The 12,677-nt window shown below is 40.9% G+C and overlaps 2 protein-coding genes across 2 annotated transcripts; both read left to right on the top strand.

The window, feature by feature from the left end:
* Window positions 1-2,704: 2,704 nt before the first annotated feature.
* Window positions 2,705-4,616, top strand: LOC102683774 (transcription factor HES-5-like). Its single transcript, XM_006641949.3, has 2 exons — window positions 2,705-2,862; window positions 2,979-4,616. Exons 1-2 carry the CDS (start codon window positions 2,800-2,802, stop codon window positions 3,393-3,395), a joined length of 480 nt encoding a protein of 159 aa, XP_006642012.2. The 5' UTR covers window positions 2,705-2,799; the 3' UTR covers window positions 3,396-4,616.
* A 4,909-nt stretch (window positions 4,617-9,525) lies between these two features.
* Window positions 9,526-10,971, top strand: LOC102685165 (transcription factor HES-5-like). Its single transcript, XM_006642044.3, has 2 exons — window positions 9,526-9,627; window positions 9,744-10,971. Exons 1-2 carry the CDS (start codon window positions 9,565-9,567, stop codon window positions 10,167-10,169), a joined length of 489 nt encoding a protein of 162 aa, XP_006642107.2. The 5' UTR covers window positions 9,526-9,564; the 3' UTR covers window positions 10,170-10,971.
* The last annotated feature ends 1,706 nt before the right edge of the window (window positions 10,972-12,677 follow it).

Below are 12,677 nucleotides of genomic sequence, written 5' to 3'. Positions count from 1 at the left end.
GGGTAAGATATTATCTTGGCTTTAGGTGAGCTTGTGACTTTACTTCAGTGATCAATAATGGGGTGATGAATTAATTATTTATTTTTTGTCCAGATGGTTTATTTGATATAGCGTATTAATATGTTTTTATTATTTTTGTTATCTCTCAAGAAAATGTGAGAGAAATGATCAGGAAAATCTGCTCTCGATGCTGTTTTCAACAGATCATCAGTTCGTCCTGCTACTTTGTACTCGAGTCTGTCTTTAAAATAGAAAAAAATCAATCAGGTGCCTGAGGGTCTGAGTCCTGCTCCCCCGCTAAAGACATAAAAGCACAGGAACTGTGACTGTGCTCTCCAGAGCTTTCCCACACTCTGCCCATTGACAGAGCGCTCACTGCAACAATAGAAGTGTGCCTTGTCAGATGCTAATTCATTCTGAAAGTAAAACAGTAACTACTGACTAAGAGACTATAATCCAAGGAGTATTTCTGTCCTGTGGTACTTATGTTCACATACTATGTAGAAGCTTATTTTTTTTGCCTGTAAGTTTTGAATATGTAGGCCAGACAAACACATTTTATTTGCATTATCATAAAACATCAACAGGTTATATAGCTGCACAGGAAAATATAGCTGCACTGTGCATCCAGTTATATACAATTTGAATCCCCCTTACTGTAAACACATTTTCATATTTTTGCCCTGAAATGGGATCGTTTTCTCGGAAGCTAACTCAGACTAGGCTTTGGCAAGAGTGGGAGACCTGTAAGGAAAATCAGGCTGTTGCTATAAGTGGTGTTGACCAGCAGGAAGCTTCTAATGCTCCATTATGGAGACAGGGAATAAATGTAGAATAAATTCCACTAGTCTTACCTCCCCAGAGTTCTTGTGTACTTCACCCGGTGAAATAGCTTCTCATTTCTGTGCCTGAGCTATTGTTTAGTGGGAATGCTGTAATTCAGTGATAGATGAAATGGGTGCCCTCTTATGTGTAAAAGTCTTTGGGATCCTTTGGAATGGAAAATGCTATATAAATAGCATTCTTATACACCTATCCATTATCCCCCCATTCCCCATCCTTATTCCCTATCAGAAAACCGCTTATTCCAACTAAGGGTTGGGACAATCTAAAGTGTATTCATATAATCATTTACACTAGGGAAAACTAAGGTTGCTGCTGGAAGAGGTATTAGTGGGGCCAGCAGGGGGTGCTCACCCTGCGCTCCATGTGGGTCCTAGTGTCCCCGTCACTATACTGTAAAACAGGCGCCGTCCTTCGGATGAGACGTAAAACCGAGGTCCTGACTCTCTGTGGTCATTAAAAATCCCAGGGCGTTTCTCGAAAAGAGTAGGGGTGTAACCCCGGCGTCCTGGCCAAATTTCCCATTGGCCCTTACCAATCATGGCCTCCTAATAATCCCCATCTATGACTTGGCTTCATTACTCTGCTCTCCTCCCCACTGATAGCTGGTGTGTGGGGAGCGTTCTGGCGCACTATGGCCGCCGTCGCAACATCCAGGTGGGGCTGCACATTGGTGGTGGTGGAGGGGATCCCCATTACCTGTAAAGCGCTTTGAGTGGAGTGTCCAGAAAAGCGCTATATAAGTGTAACCAATTATTATTATTATTATTATTATTATTATTATTATTATTATTAAACCAATGAACTGCCACTAATGGTCACCAATATGCCAATGCAAACTAGTTTTCCAAATACGGAGGAACATGGTCTATAAGCAAAATACTATTGGGAAATCAGAGCACTAACGATGAATTTCTATCCAGAGGAGCAGGTTACCTGTGAATGAATAGTTCAAATCCAGATGGTCTACTCAAACCCTCCACCCCACTGCTTCCTTCCTGCCCTGTTATGACAGTGAAAGCTGTCAGTGCTGCTCTGTAGAACTGGGCACACGTCCTTTGTTGGCGCTTTTCAGTGCCTGTGAATAGGAGTGTGGGAAGCTTTGTGAAAGTCCGACTCCCACGTTCAGTGAAAGCTCGGGGTTGTGCGTGTGTGTGCAAATCTTCGGCAGGCGGCCCATCTGCGCGCGCAGGGACACACGGGACGTGTGCTGCTCACAATGCAAGGCGGCACGCTGTCTTGGCGGGAGTGTGGGAATAGAGTCACTTTCTCTACCGGTTCAGCGCAACTCAATTCTCAACTCTGATCCTGTTGTTTCTTCTTCCGCTGCTGGTGTTCATCACAGCATTGACACGTATTGTTGTGACACAGCCCCAACAGATTAAAGTACTACCTTGCATTTAATGCATTTGATTTTTTTATTTGTATTTTGATAATTGAGTGCCTTGAGACACAATAACTTCAGCTTATTTATGTATGTTTTAATCGTACCATCTAATTCAGCATAGGCTACCACATTGCTGTTTTCACATCTCTGCGGCTGTTTCTCCATGGACAGATGTGCTCCCACCTAAACACGTGTACAGTCCAGTTAGTAGAGTTGTGTCATTGATCCCATCACCAGGCAGCAGACCTGCTCTCTTTACAGGGTCACCACTTTCCCAGATTCACACAGCGCCCTGTGAGTCACTCGTCATCGCCCCCTCCCCTCCACCTGTTCCCCAGAGAGACGGCCATTGTCCCCGGCAATAAGCACTTCATTGAGCATGTGGCAATCCCAGCTTCCCCATTGTCCCCCGAGCTCGTCCATTGGCTACGGACTGTGAGAAACTCCAACAAGCCCCAGACCCACACATTCGTATGGAGATTGGGGACTATAAATAGGAGAGATGAACCAGCACAAGTCAGACTCTCAGACTCCCTCTACAGAGAGCGCTCCAGCACACAGATACAGCCATGGCTCCTACAGTCACTGCAGCAATGGGCTATTCGAAGGAGCACATGACTCTGGCCATCAAGGTGAGTTGTGAAGTTTAGATGTTACAGTGCTTTTTAAAAATATCCATTTTAACTCTGTAAGCAGTGTTGGATCCCTGAGCCAGGTGATTGACAGGTGTCTTGTCCTTGTTTTGCAGCTGAGAAAGCCGATAGTGGAGAAGATGCGCCGAGATCGCATCAACAGCAGCATCGAGCAGCTCAGGCAGCTCCTGAACCAGCAGCCGGATTCCAAGCTGGAAAAAGCCGACATCCTGGAAATGACGGTCTGCTACCTGAGGCGGCACAGTCAGCGCCAGCCCGTGAGCGCCCCCTCTGGGCCCTCAGCTGAAAGTGAAGGCTACTCCAGGTGTGTCCAAGAAATCAGGCGCTTCCTCTCCCAGGATGGGACGAAGGTGGAGTCCCAGGGAAGACTGCTGAACCATTTCCAGAACACACAGCTTTCCTTGGATAAGAGCAGCTGTCAGAGTGTCCTGCCTCAGCTGAGCTCCCCAGTCCATCACACCAACATCAAAGGAGAGACTCAGGCTAACACAATCCTCTGGAGGCCCTGGTAGAGCACTGTGGACTCTTACTAAACCCTCAGGCAAACAGAATTGAACAGTCCAGTCTGTGATGGGCGAGGACACTAATTCTCAGTGTGTAGAAGACTTTTTCTTCCTCCTCTGCTATGCAGAATCAGATTTGCTTTCAGTAACAGGAAGCAAAGAAATGTTACCCAAATGTGGGAACACGCCGCACATATCGGGTACTACTTGTTGCACAAGAAATTATTTTAATAATGTTGAAACTGTGATTCTTCTTGTTAAAAGGAAATTGGTTTCTAACTCAGAAACCTGCCTTCAGTGAAGGCAAGATTGTATCTTGTTTAAAAAGAATCATGTGAAGAGCTTTTAGTTTAAAAAAGTTTTATGTAAAGCAACTTTTTGCCACTTTTGTTACCAGTAATGAATATTATCAGATTTGCTTTCAGTAACAGAAAGCAAAGAAATGTTACCCAAATGTGGGAACGCACTACACATATCTGGTACTACTTGTTACACAAGAAGTTATTTCAATAATGTTGAAATAGCATTTTTCCTTTTTAAAGAAAATTGATGTCTTCCTGCTATGTGGAATGTTCTAAATTATACTTTCTTTCACAGAAAGGACAAGACATATTACCAATAGTTGGACAATAATAGGCATGCAAAATACTTCTTATTACAAGACATTTTTCGATAATATATAAGTTATCATATTCCTTGTTAAAGTAAAATTGCTGTCTAATTTAGGCATTTACCTTCTGTGAAGGCAACTTTGTATCTTTCATAAGAACCTTTCTTAATAATGAAAATATTAGCGCTTATCTGAAAATGTGGTTTTTAAAGTTTAATGCCTAAATTGAGCACTTGGATTCTCTAATCTCGTTAGTTTTATTTCTGAAATGTACAAATTTGTACATATTTGTAGTAAAGTATAAATATTTTCGTTATATTCTTTTTGAGAAATCTTGACATAATTATGTCTATTCATGCCTTTTATAAAGGTGCTTTCTCATTCTGTACACTCTGTTAAGGGTGATGTAAATGTTCTGATCTTGGAGACGTCTTCAAGATGTGGTTGTGATGTTTTCTCACAGTCTGGTTTACAATGTTTGTGGACACTTGTAACCTTTTTGTAAGGTACTTTTAAGATGTAATTGCTGTAATCAGAAAACTGGATTCTGTTACGTAATTCATGTGCATTTGAAGTGGTTGCCCTCTTAAAGAAATCCAAATAAACAATTGAGCCTTATATTCCATTGTGTGCTTAATGTTATTTTAGTATATTACTTTACATTCAGTAGTACATTGGAATGATTAAGTGAAAGAAACTGAGTCAATTAATAACATTACTCACAAGATGTACTTTGTTCAGATTACAATTTTTCAAACAAGGGAAATTCATTTTGAAAGTAAAATCTCTCCTGTATAATTTACAAAAATTTATTTAAAGCCATTGATATGAAATAAATCTGAATTCATTTACTTCCCATAAATATTGGAAAGGTGTTTCTTTCCAAGTTCTTTCTAAGTTTCACATATGTAATTGTACATTTCGACATTAACACTTAAACTTTTGAGCTTCTCTTTGGTACTGAATAGAAGAGTTGACGTACTGAAGGATATACACTCTGGAAGTAAAGAATTTGATACTTAGACCTAAACTTTCTCATTCAGATCTTGGATCTTACCTGCCATAAGCACCTTTCAAGTCTGCCACTCTGACAACACCTATATGTTCACAATTTGGGATGGTCATTTTTATTCAATTGGTTAATAAAACAAAAGCCACACATTTCAATGACCAATACAAGCCAATGTGAAGAAATAAATTACATTCTAAGATGATGCGTAAACTGTCAAATCACTGTGTTCAGCAGTGCAACACAAGGCATAGAACTTACAATGATGAATCATACTGTACTGTACATTCAAGTAGAGTCTGAACTGATGGGCTAAAGTAACTGATGGGATATACAGTATTTGAATGAAGCTGTTTTTCACAAAGTCTTAAAATCACAATCATTATAATTTTCTTGTTATTACATCTAATATCTAATATGATTCAAAATTAGTTATTATTATATTAGTCTATTATCAGAAAGCAGCTTATTGAAGAATTATTTACAGACACCAAATAATCAAGACGCCCTGTCTTGAATGAAAGCATGCAAACTCCACACATGAGACATTACAGAATCCTAAGCACTGAACCCAAGGCCCAAGAATTATGTAACAGCGGTCCCACCTATTGTGATCATAATACTTCTATAGTTTGGGGGGCACTGTTACTTCAGTAGCTTACTGCTGACCATGTGCTATAACGTTTTATTGATGTAGGACACGCATCTTTGCATCTCTTCATTTACCGCAACCATAGCGGCATGACTTTAACTGTGCTGCTCTCTGCTGGATGTGAAATGAGAAATGATCTGAGCCGCCGGACTCCAGTTTCTGACATTCGGCTAAAAGTGAGCAGTGACACACGTACTTTCTCTCCCGGGAATTGAGGCTCCCCCCCCCAACAATGGGAGATCACACACCATCGCTAACGTGATGTGTAATGAGACACACTTCTGTAGTTTCCCCTTTGAACTCAGAACGGAGAGAGTGTGGGAAACAGAGGGAAAACGCGCTCTCAGAGCTTCAGTGGGATGATACCTGTAGAGTCAACCCACAGAACAGCACACAGGCGATGAGGAACTGGGGGTGCGATTTGCTGATTAGTTTTGATCTTAGTGAAAGCATGTATCATATTAAAGAGTGCCTATCCCCAAACACTGTATTGCTGTGTATCTTAACTCACTGCACAGCTCTTAGCTCTTCTATATTATTCTCTGAAAGTGCTTTCCCTGAATGGAGGAACGCAACACACAGTGAAGATAGCAGATGTTATTGTAATCTTGTGGCTAAATATGTCTGATAGTGGAGTTGAAAATTGTGGAGATTTTGTGTTTTTATTACTCTCATCTCCTTTTTTTAAGAAAGTGATGTGGTGTAGGCCTTTGCTTAAGGATTTATTTACTTGAAAAAACAGAAACGTGTCCTTGTCACCTCATTCATTATTGAGTATTTTTTTATGGAGTCAATCATAGGAAGGTAATAGGAAAGTTGTAAGTGTGGAACCTGTAGAATGAAACAAATCTCAATATGCTTTGTTAAACCTCATCCACATTCAAATCCCAGTCACCTCTGCTCAGCAAACACAACCCCCATTCTTAATTTAGAAAGATCATTTTGACAGAATTTTAATTGGATAATAATGCTGATTTATTGTGGAGGGTGACTTCTTTGCATTTTTAAAAACTCATTGATTACCTTGAATTAATTTACTAATTTTGGCGGAGGTTATCCCAGGAGATTTCTTTTTGAAAATACACCTGGTCCTCATTGTTCCTAAATGTTTGTGTTCATTAGGTCCTTGATTAAACTGTATTTAACGAATAAGATGTGTCCCTGAGAGTCTTGTCAACATCTGCTGGCCTAAGTGAATTAGCATCTGACAAGGCACACTTCTATTGTTGCAGTGAGCGCTCTGTCAATGGGCAGAGTGTGGGAAAGCTCTGGAGAGCACAGTCACAGTTCCTGCGCCTTTAGGATTCCTCAGTCCCACCAGCACCTGGGCACCTTCTTGTCTGGGTGGACGAGGGGGAGCATCAGGGGAGAGGCATGCTGAAACGGGGACACCCAAAAGATTTCTTGTTAGATCACTGCGGCACGTTAAAGATAAGCAGCTAGAGTAATGGGGCAGCATCTGTAACAAAAATGAAAAACATTCAATCAAATTGATTTTCCATAGAACATCTGGACATTTAAAACATAATAAAAAGATTTTCAGCTGTACTATCATATAATAAACTAAAGGCTTTCCTTATACTCTTTTGGGTGGAAGTCCAGTTCATTTAATTTTTTTTAATTTCCCCCCGTTGAGCCCCACATATTGGGCTATGGGTTCTGTCTCAGTTCCATGATATAATGTGTTGTTGTGATTTACCCTAAAGGCTGTGCTGTATTGATACAAATGTATTGATAACATACCAGCCATTGATCTCCTCTCAGTCCAGATGGTGTGTGAAGTCAGGCTGTGGCTGACCCACAATACACAGCCAATCACCATCACTAATGTCTCATTCAGCACACACGGCTGCTTTTGTTGTGCAGGGAGCACAGCACACAGAGCACAGTGTGGGAAACCCTGAGCAGCTTTTTACTCACAGTGCGGACCTGCCACAAGCCTGGAGACACATCTGTGACATCTGGACATGTTGTGTGGAGGCTGTCCATGCTCCACTGGTGGACCTTCCACAGTGATTCCAGTCACAAGTGATCAGCTAATAACTATGAGAGGAGTTTTTTCAGCTGGTATTTGTACTGTGTTGTTTGTTTGTTTTGTTGTTGGTGGTGTATGCATTTTCAAGCACCTGTGAAAATTTCCATTTCCTGCATAAAATTTTTAGTGTTATACCTTTAAACTTTTATATTCCTGAAGAACAATACTGGTGTGGGGCAAATGTTTTTGAAAATCTTTTTTTCTAAATTCTTTCTTAACTAAGAGAATTGTTTAAAATTATAATATTAATGATGAATGATACTGTACATACTGTTGTGCTAAAAAGAAAATATCTGATTAGGGTTTTTGATATGAATTTTCTAACACTTTGGAAATGATAGGAGCACTACCACCTAGTACCCTGATTTCATCAGTGCACAGCAGTCAAGCTGTGCCTGGCCTGAGCTGGGATGGGGGATGGCCAGGCAAAAACAGCCTACAGTGTGTAACTGGTGGGGTGAAGCTCTGTGTGGTGGGTAAGTCTCTGGTCCCAAAACCGGAGGAGTGTGGGATCAAGTCCTAGTTACAGTCACTGCTGTTGTACCTTGAGAGAAGGGAGGGACTTTAACCCAGTTGCTGCAGTCCACCCAGAAGAATAAATGGAAACCAGTATTTTAGGGGTTTAAGATTTACCTGCATGTACAATGTACTTGCATCCAGTCTGTGGGGGGGGACTCCTGTGGTTTTTCGTCTGCTCAACGCCATAGAAACCAGGCTGAGCTCTGGCCCAGGGAGCTGACGGGGCTCAAATAAGGGAATGACGATATAAGTGGTGATTGCAGACCTGCAGGTGATACTCTCCCTCTATTGCAGAATTTCCAGTGAGGGGACAGGGTACACATGGTGCTGAAGAAGGTGACATTCGTCTTATTTCATCCAAAAATTCTAAACTGAGGTCCTGACTTCTTGATGATTAAGAACGGAGGTGAAAGGAACGATACAAACACCAAAAATGATTCTTATCTGAATTTTATCATATCCATACGTTCATTCTGAATGCATATATAGAGCTACTTTTTTTGAAGTATAATACACCGATGTGCTGTAGCTTACCGCGAAACATTTAGAGTTGTAGTTTTGACACACCCTCCTCACATTTCTGACTAATTCAATACATGATATTTTAAAGTATTAAAGGCCACTAAAAATATTTGTAAGTCTTTGCATGTACAACAGTTATTTCTACATGATAAGAAATCCTCTTTTTCATTTTTTGTTATATTAGATTGACATATACAGCACTGCATAGTCTTTACAGAGCTGAGAAATTATACTTCAAGTCATTCTAATCTTGTCTGTCTCGACTGTAGTCAAATGTTCCTGGACAGGCCCATTTCTTCGATGCAATTTGGAAGATGTGCAGTTAGACAATAAAATCACCAAATACTTTTATTGTGCCCATATTGTACACATGATCTTACCCAGATGTTTATTGATAGATTATTGTTTCTCATCGATTTCCCATCAAGGATTTTCTGCATCACGCCCATTCTTGTTCCGATGACTGGTCGTGTTTCAATGTCATTGATCCCATCATCAGGCAGCAGGCCTGCTCTCTTTACAGGGTCACCACTTTCCCAGATTCACACAGCGCCCTGTGAGTCACTCGCCATCGCCCCCTCCCCTCCACCTGTTCCCCAGAGAGACGGCCATTGTCCCCGGCAATAAGCACTTCATTGAGCATGTGGCAATCCCAGCTTCCCCATTGTCCCCCGAGCTCGTCCATTGGCTACGGACTGTGAGAAACTCCAACAAGCCCCAGACCCACACATTCGTATGGAGATTGGGGACTATAAATAGGAGAGATGAACCAGCACAAGTCAGACTCTCAGACTCCCTCTACAGAAAGCGCTCCGGCACACAGATACAGCCATGGCACCTACAGTCACTGCAGCAATGGGCTATTCGAAGGAGCACATGACTCTGGCCATCAAGGTGAGTTGTGAAGCTTAGATGTTACAGTGCTTTTTAAAAATATCCATTTTAACTCTGTAAGCAGTGTTGGATCCCAGAGCCAGGTGATTGACAGGTGTCTTGTCCTTGTTTTGCAGCTGAGAAAGCCGATAGTGGAGAAGATGCGCCGAGATCGCATCAACAGCAGCATCGAGCAGCTCAGGCAGCTCCTGGGCCAGGAATTTCTGGACCAGCAGCCGGATTCCAAGCTGGAAAAAGCTGACATCCTGGAAATGGCGGTCTGCTACCTGAGGCGGCACAGCCAGCGCCAGCCCGTGAGCGCCCCCTCTGGGCCCTCAGCTGAAAGTGAAGGCTACTCCAGGTGTGTCCAAGAAATCAGGCGCTTCCTCTCCCAGGATGGGACGAAGGTGGAGTCCCAGGGAAGACTGCTGAACCATTTCCAGCATGCGCAACTTTCCTCTGAGAAGCCCAAGTGTCAGAGAGTCCTTCCTGGTGCCCCCGTCCAGCACATTACCATTAAAGGCGAGCCTTCAGGCATCAGTCCTCTCTGGCGTCCTTGGTAGACCGCTGTGGCCTGTCAATGAACACTCACAGAAGAGTTCAACAAACCAGTTTAAGACTGACATTCAGAGAAATTCCCAACGTGTATGAAGAGTTCTTCATTCTTCTTCTGCAATGCAGAATATTGTTAATGCTACTTTCGTTCACAGAAAGGCCAACAGATATTTTCCAAAAAATTGACAATTCACTATGAATTGTATCTTCTTGTTGCACAAGAGATTGAGTCAAAAAGTTTTAAATTGTGAGGATGTGAAATACATCCCCTAAGGGCACGTTTCTTGTTTTATAAGACCGGCGTGCTCACAAAATCTGTGTGCAATGCACATGCGTGGTATTTCTGTATAATGAAATAATTATTTCCTAATGGAAGGATTTTAGGTTTTCAGGGGTAATCTGAAGATGTGATGCATGTTATTTCCGAAGAAATACACGTATTCTCTAGTGAAACATAAATATTCTCTATTTCATTTCTGACATGTTTATGACATGTATTCATGCCTTTTATAAAGGCTTTATAAAAGTGTTTTCTCAATCTGTACACTCTGTTAAGGGTGCCATACATGTTCTGATCTTGGAGACGTCTTCAAGATGTGGTTGTGATGTGATGTTTTCTCACAGTCCAGTTTACAATGTTTGTAGATATGGGCTATTACCTGTAACCTTCATGTAGGGTGTTTATTTAAAGAGTAGTATTGTGATCAGTAAAACTGAACTCATGTTTGTGAATAATATTTATTACATGGTTCTCATCTATGAACTTTATAGTGTTCTCTATAGAGAAATGAAATAAAATATTAATCCTATGTTACTTGTGTGCTTATTTTATTTTAATACATAATCCTGCTATTAGTGATGCATAATTGGAGGAAAGTGAAAAAGGTGAATAAATGTTTTGATGAAAAAAGTTATTCAATGCATTTTTCAGTCTCCTTGAACACAGTTGAGTACAACAGATATTTTAATGACAGGGCTATAAGTATTTGCATAGTTCTTAATTTGGACCTCAACATAAGTATTATTAAGCCCTATAGGATTTTAATAATATACTGGTATGTAAATCTGTTTTAGACAATTGAACCATCGTCTACATGTGTTGTATCAGGTACTGAATTGAAGATATAAGATTTAACAGTAATATAGGAGGTGTGTTGTGCCTATTTAAAGATCAAAGACATGATGGACAAACATAGGCTTAGATTCAATGGAAATTCAATCCATCACTGTCAAAAGCAAAATTCAGCTCTGTAGCAGTGAGCGCAGCTGTCTGTTTGTTAGAGGATTCTGGTGAATTTGAAGCTGGATTTTCAAAGCAATTAATTGAAAAACTGATGTAACATGATGTAAAATAACATGAAGATAAGAAAACATACCAAACTAAAGAAATTAGTACAGTTCTAAGATGATTCAGGGACTAAAAGTTCCCTGTGTAGTAACCAAAAGAAAAGTAATGCAACACAACACACAGAAAATAAAATAATTATAAAGTCTTAAAGAACAGTCTAAGTAGGTATAATAATGTATTAAAAGTAGCAGTAGAAATAGTAGGTGATTGTGATTACAACCATCATGTGTAATCACTTATGTGTAATCACAATCACGTAACAATTATATGTATTATTATAATATAATTATATAATGATTTATTTTATAATATTTTAAAGAATAATATTTTGGGACATTAATGCTGCTGATCATGCAGTATTTTGTGCTGTAAATACACAACATACACTGTAACATCTCCTGGTTTACCGCCAAAAAGGCACCAGGAGTATAAATGTGTTGCATATTAAATCCATCTGCGCTGACACAGGTTTCTGGGGTCTGACTGAAGCTGCACAATGACACTTTGGTCCCATATGGTCTCCTGGGGATGAGGCATCTTTGCCCCCACATTGGCAGATCAAACACCGTCGCTAATGTGATGTGTAATAAAGACACACTTCTATTGTCTCCCCTCTTCACTCAGTGAATGGAGAGAGTGTGAGAAACAGAGGAAAACTCACTCTCAGAGTCCCAGTGGGCCGATACTAATGGAGTGACCCCCACACAACAGCCTGCAGGGAAAGGGGGTGTGATTCACTGATTAGTTTCGGTCTTAGAGAAAGTACGTCATTTAGAAAGGAGAGTTCTGACATTTTGAATGTTACTTCTGTCACGGCTGGCTTGGGCCCAGGCTTACTTCACAGTATCTATCTGTCCAGCTTCATCTCAGAGAGCCACTGTTAGCTCCTCTGGGTCAGTGTGGGCAAGAGCAGCACAAACACTGAATCGCTTGCGACTCAATTGTTTGGCAACAGGGTTGAAACTGTCAAACACAGTGCTGTAATTCCTTTGGCACACTTTCTACAACATTGAAATTCTCTTCATATGCAGGAGGTCAGATCCAATGTGCTTGGAAAGCCCCATGTAGCACAGCACAGCACTCAGGGAAAGGAATTTAAAGACCTTCCTCAACCCGGCATTCATAGTCTTCCAAAAGATCATTGTCAGTGGATATTCATTGTTCAACA

Source organism: Lepisosteus oculatus, chromosome 25 (genome assembly GCF_040954835.1).
Source record: "Lepisosteus oculatus isolate fLepOcu1 chromosome 25, fLepOcu1.hap2, whole genome shotgun sequence".
Classification (NCBI taxonomy): Eukaryota; Metazoa; Chordata; class Actinopteri; order Semionotiformes; family Lepisosteidae; genus Lepisosteus; species Lepisosteus oculatus.
The sequence above is the reverse complement of the archived record's forward strand: the minus strand, read 5'-3'. Positions and strand labels throughout refer to the sequence as shown.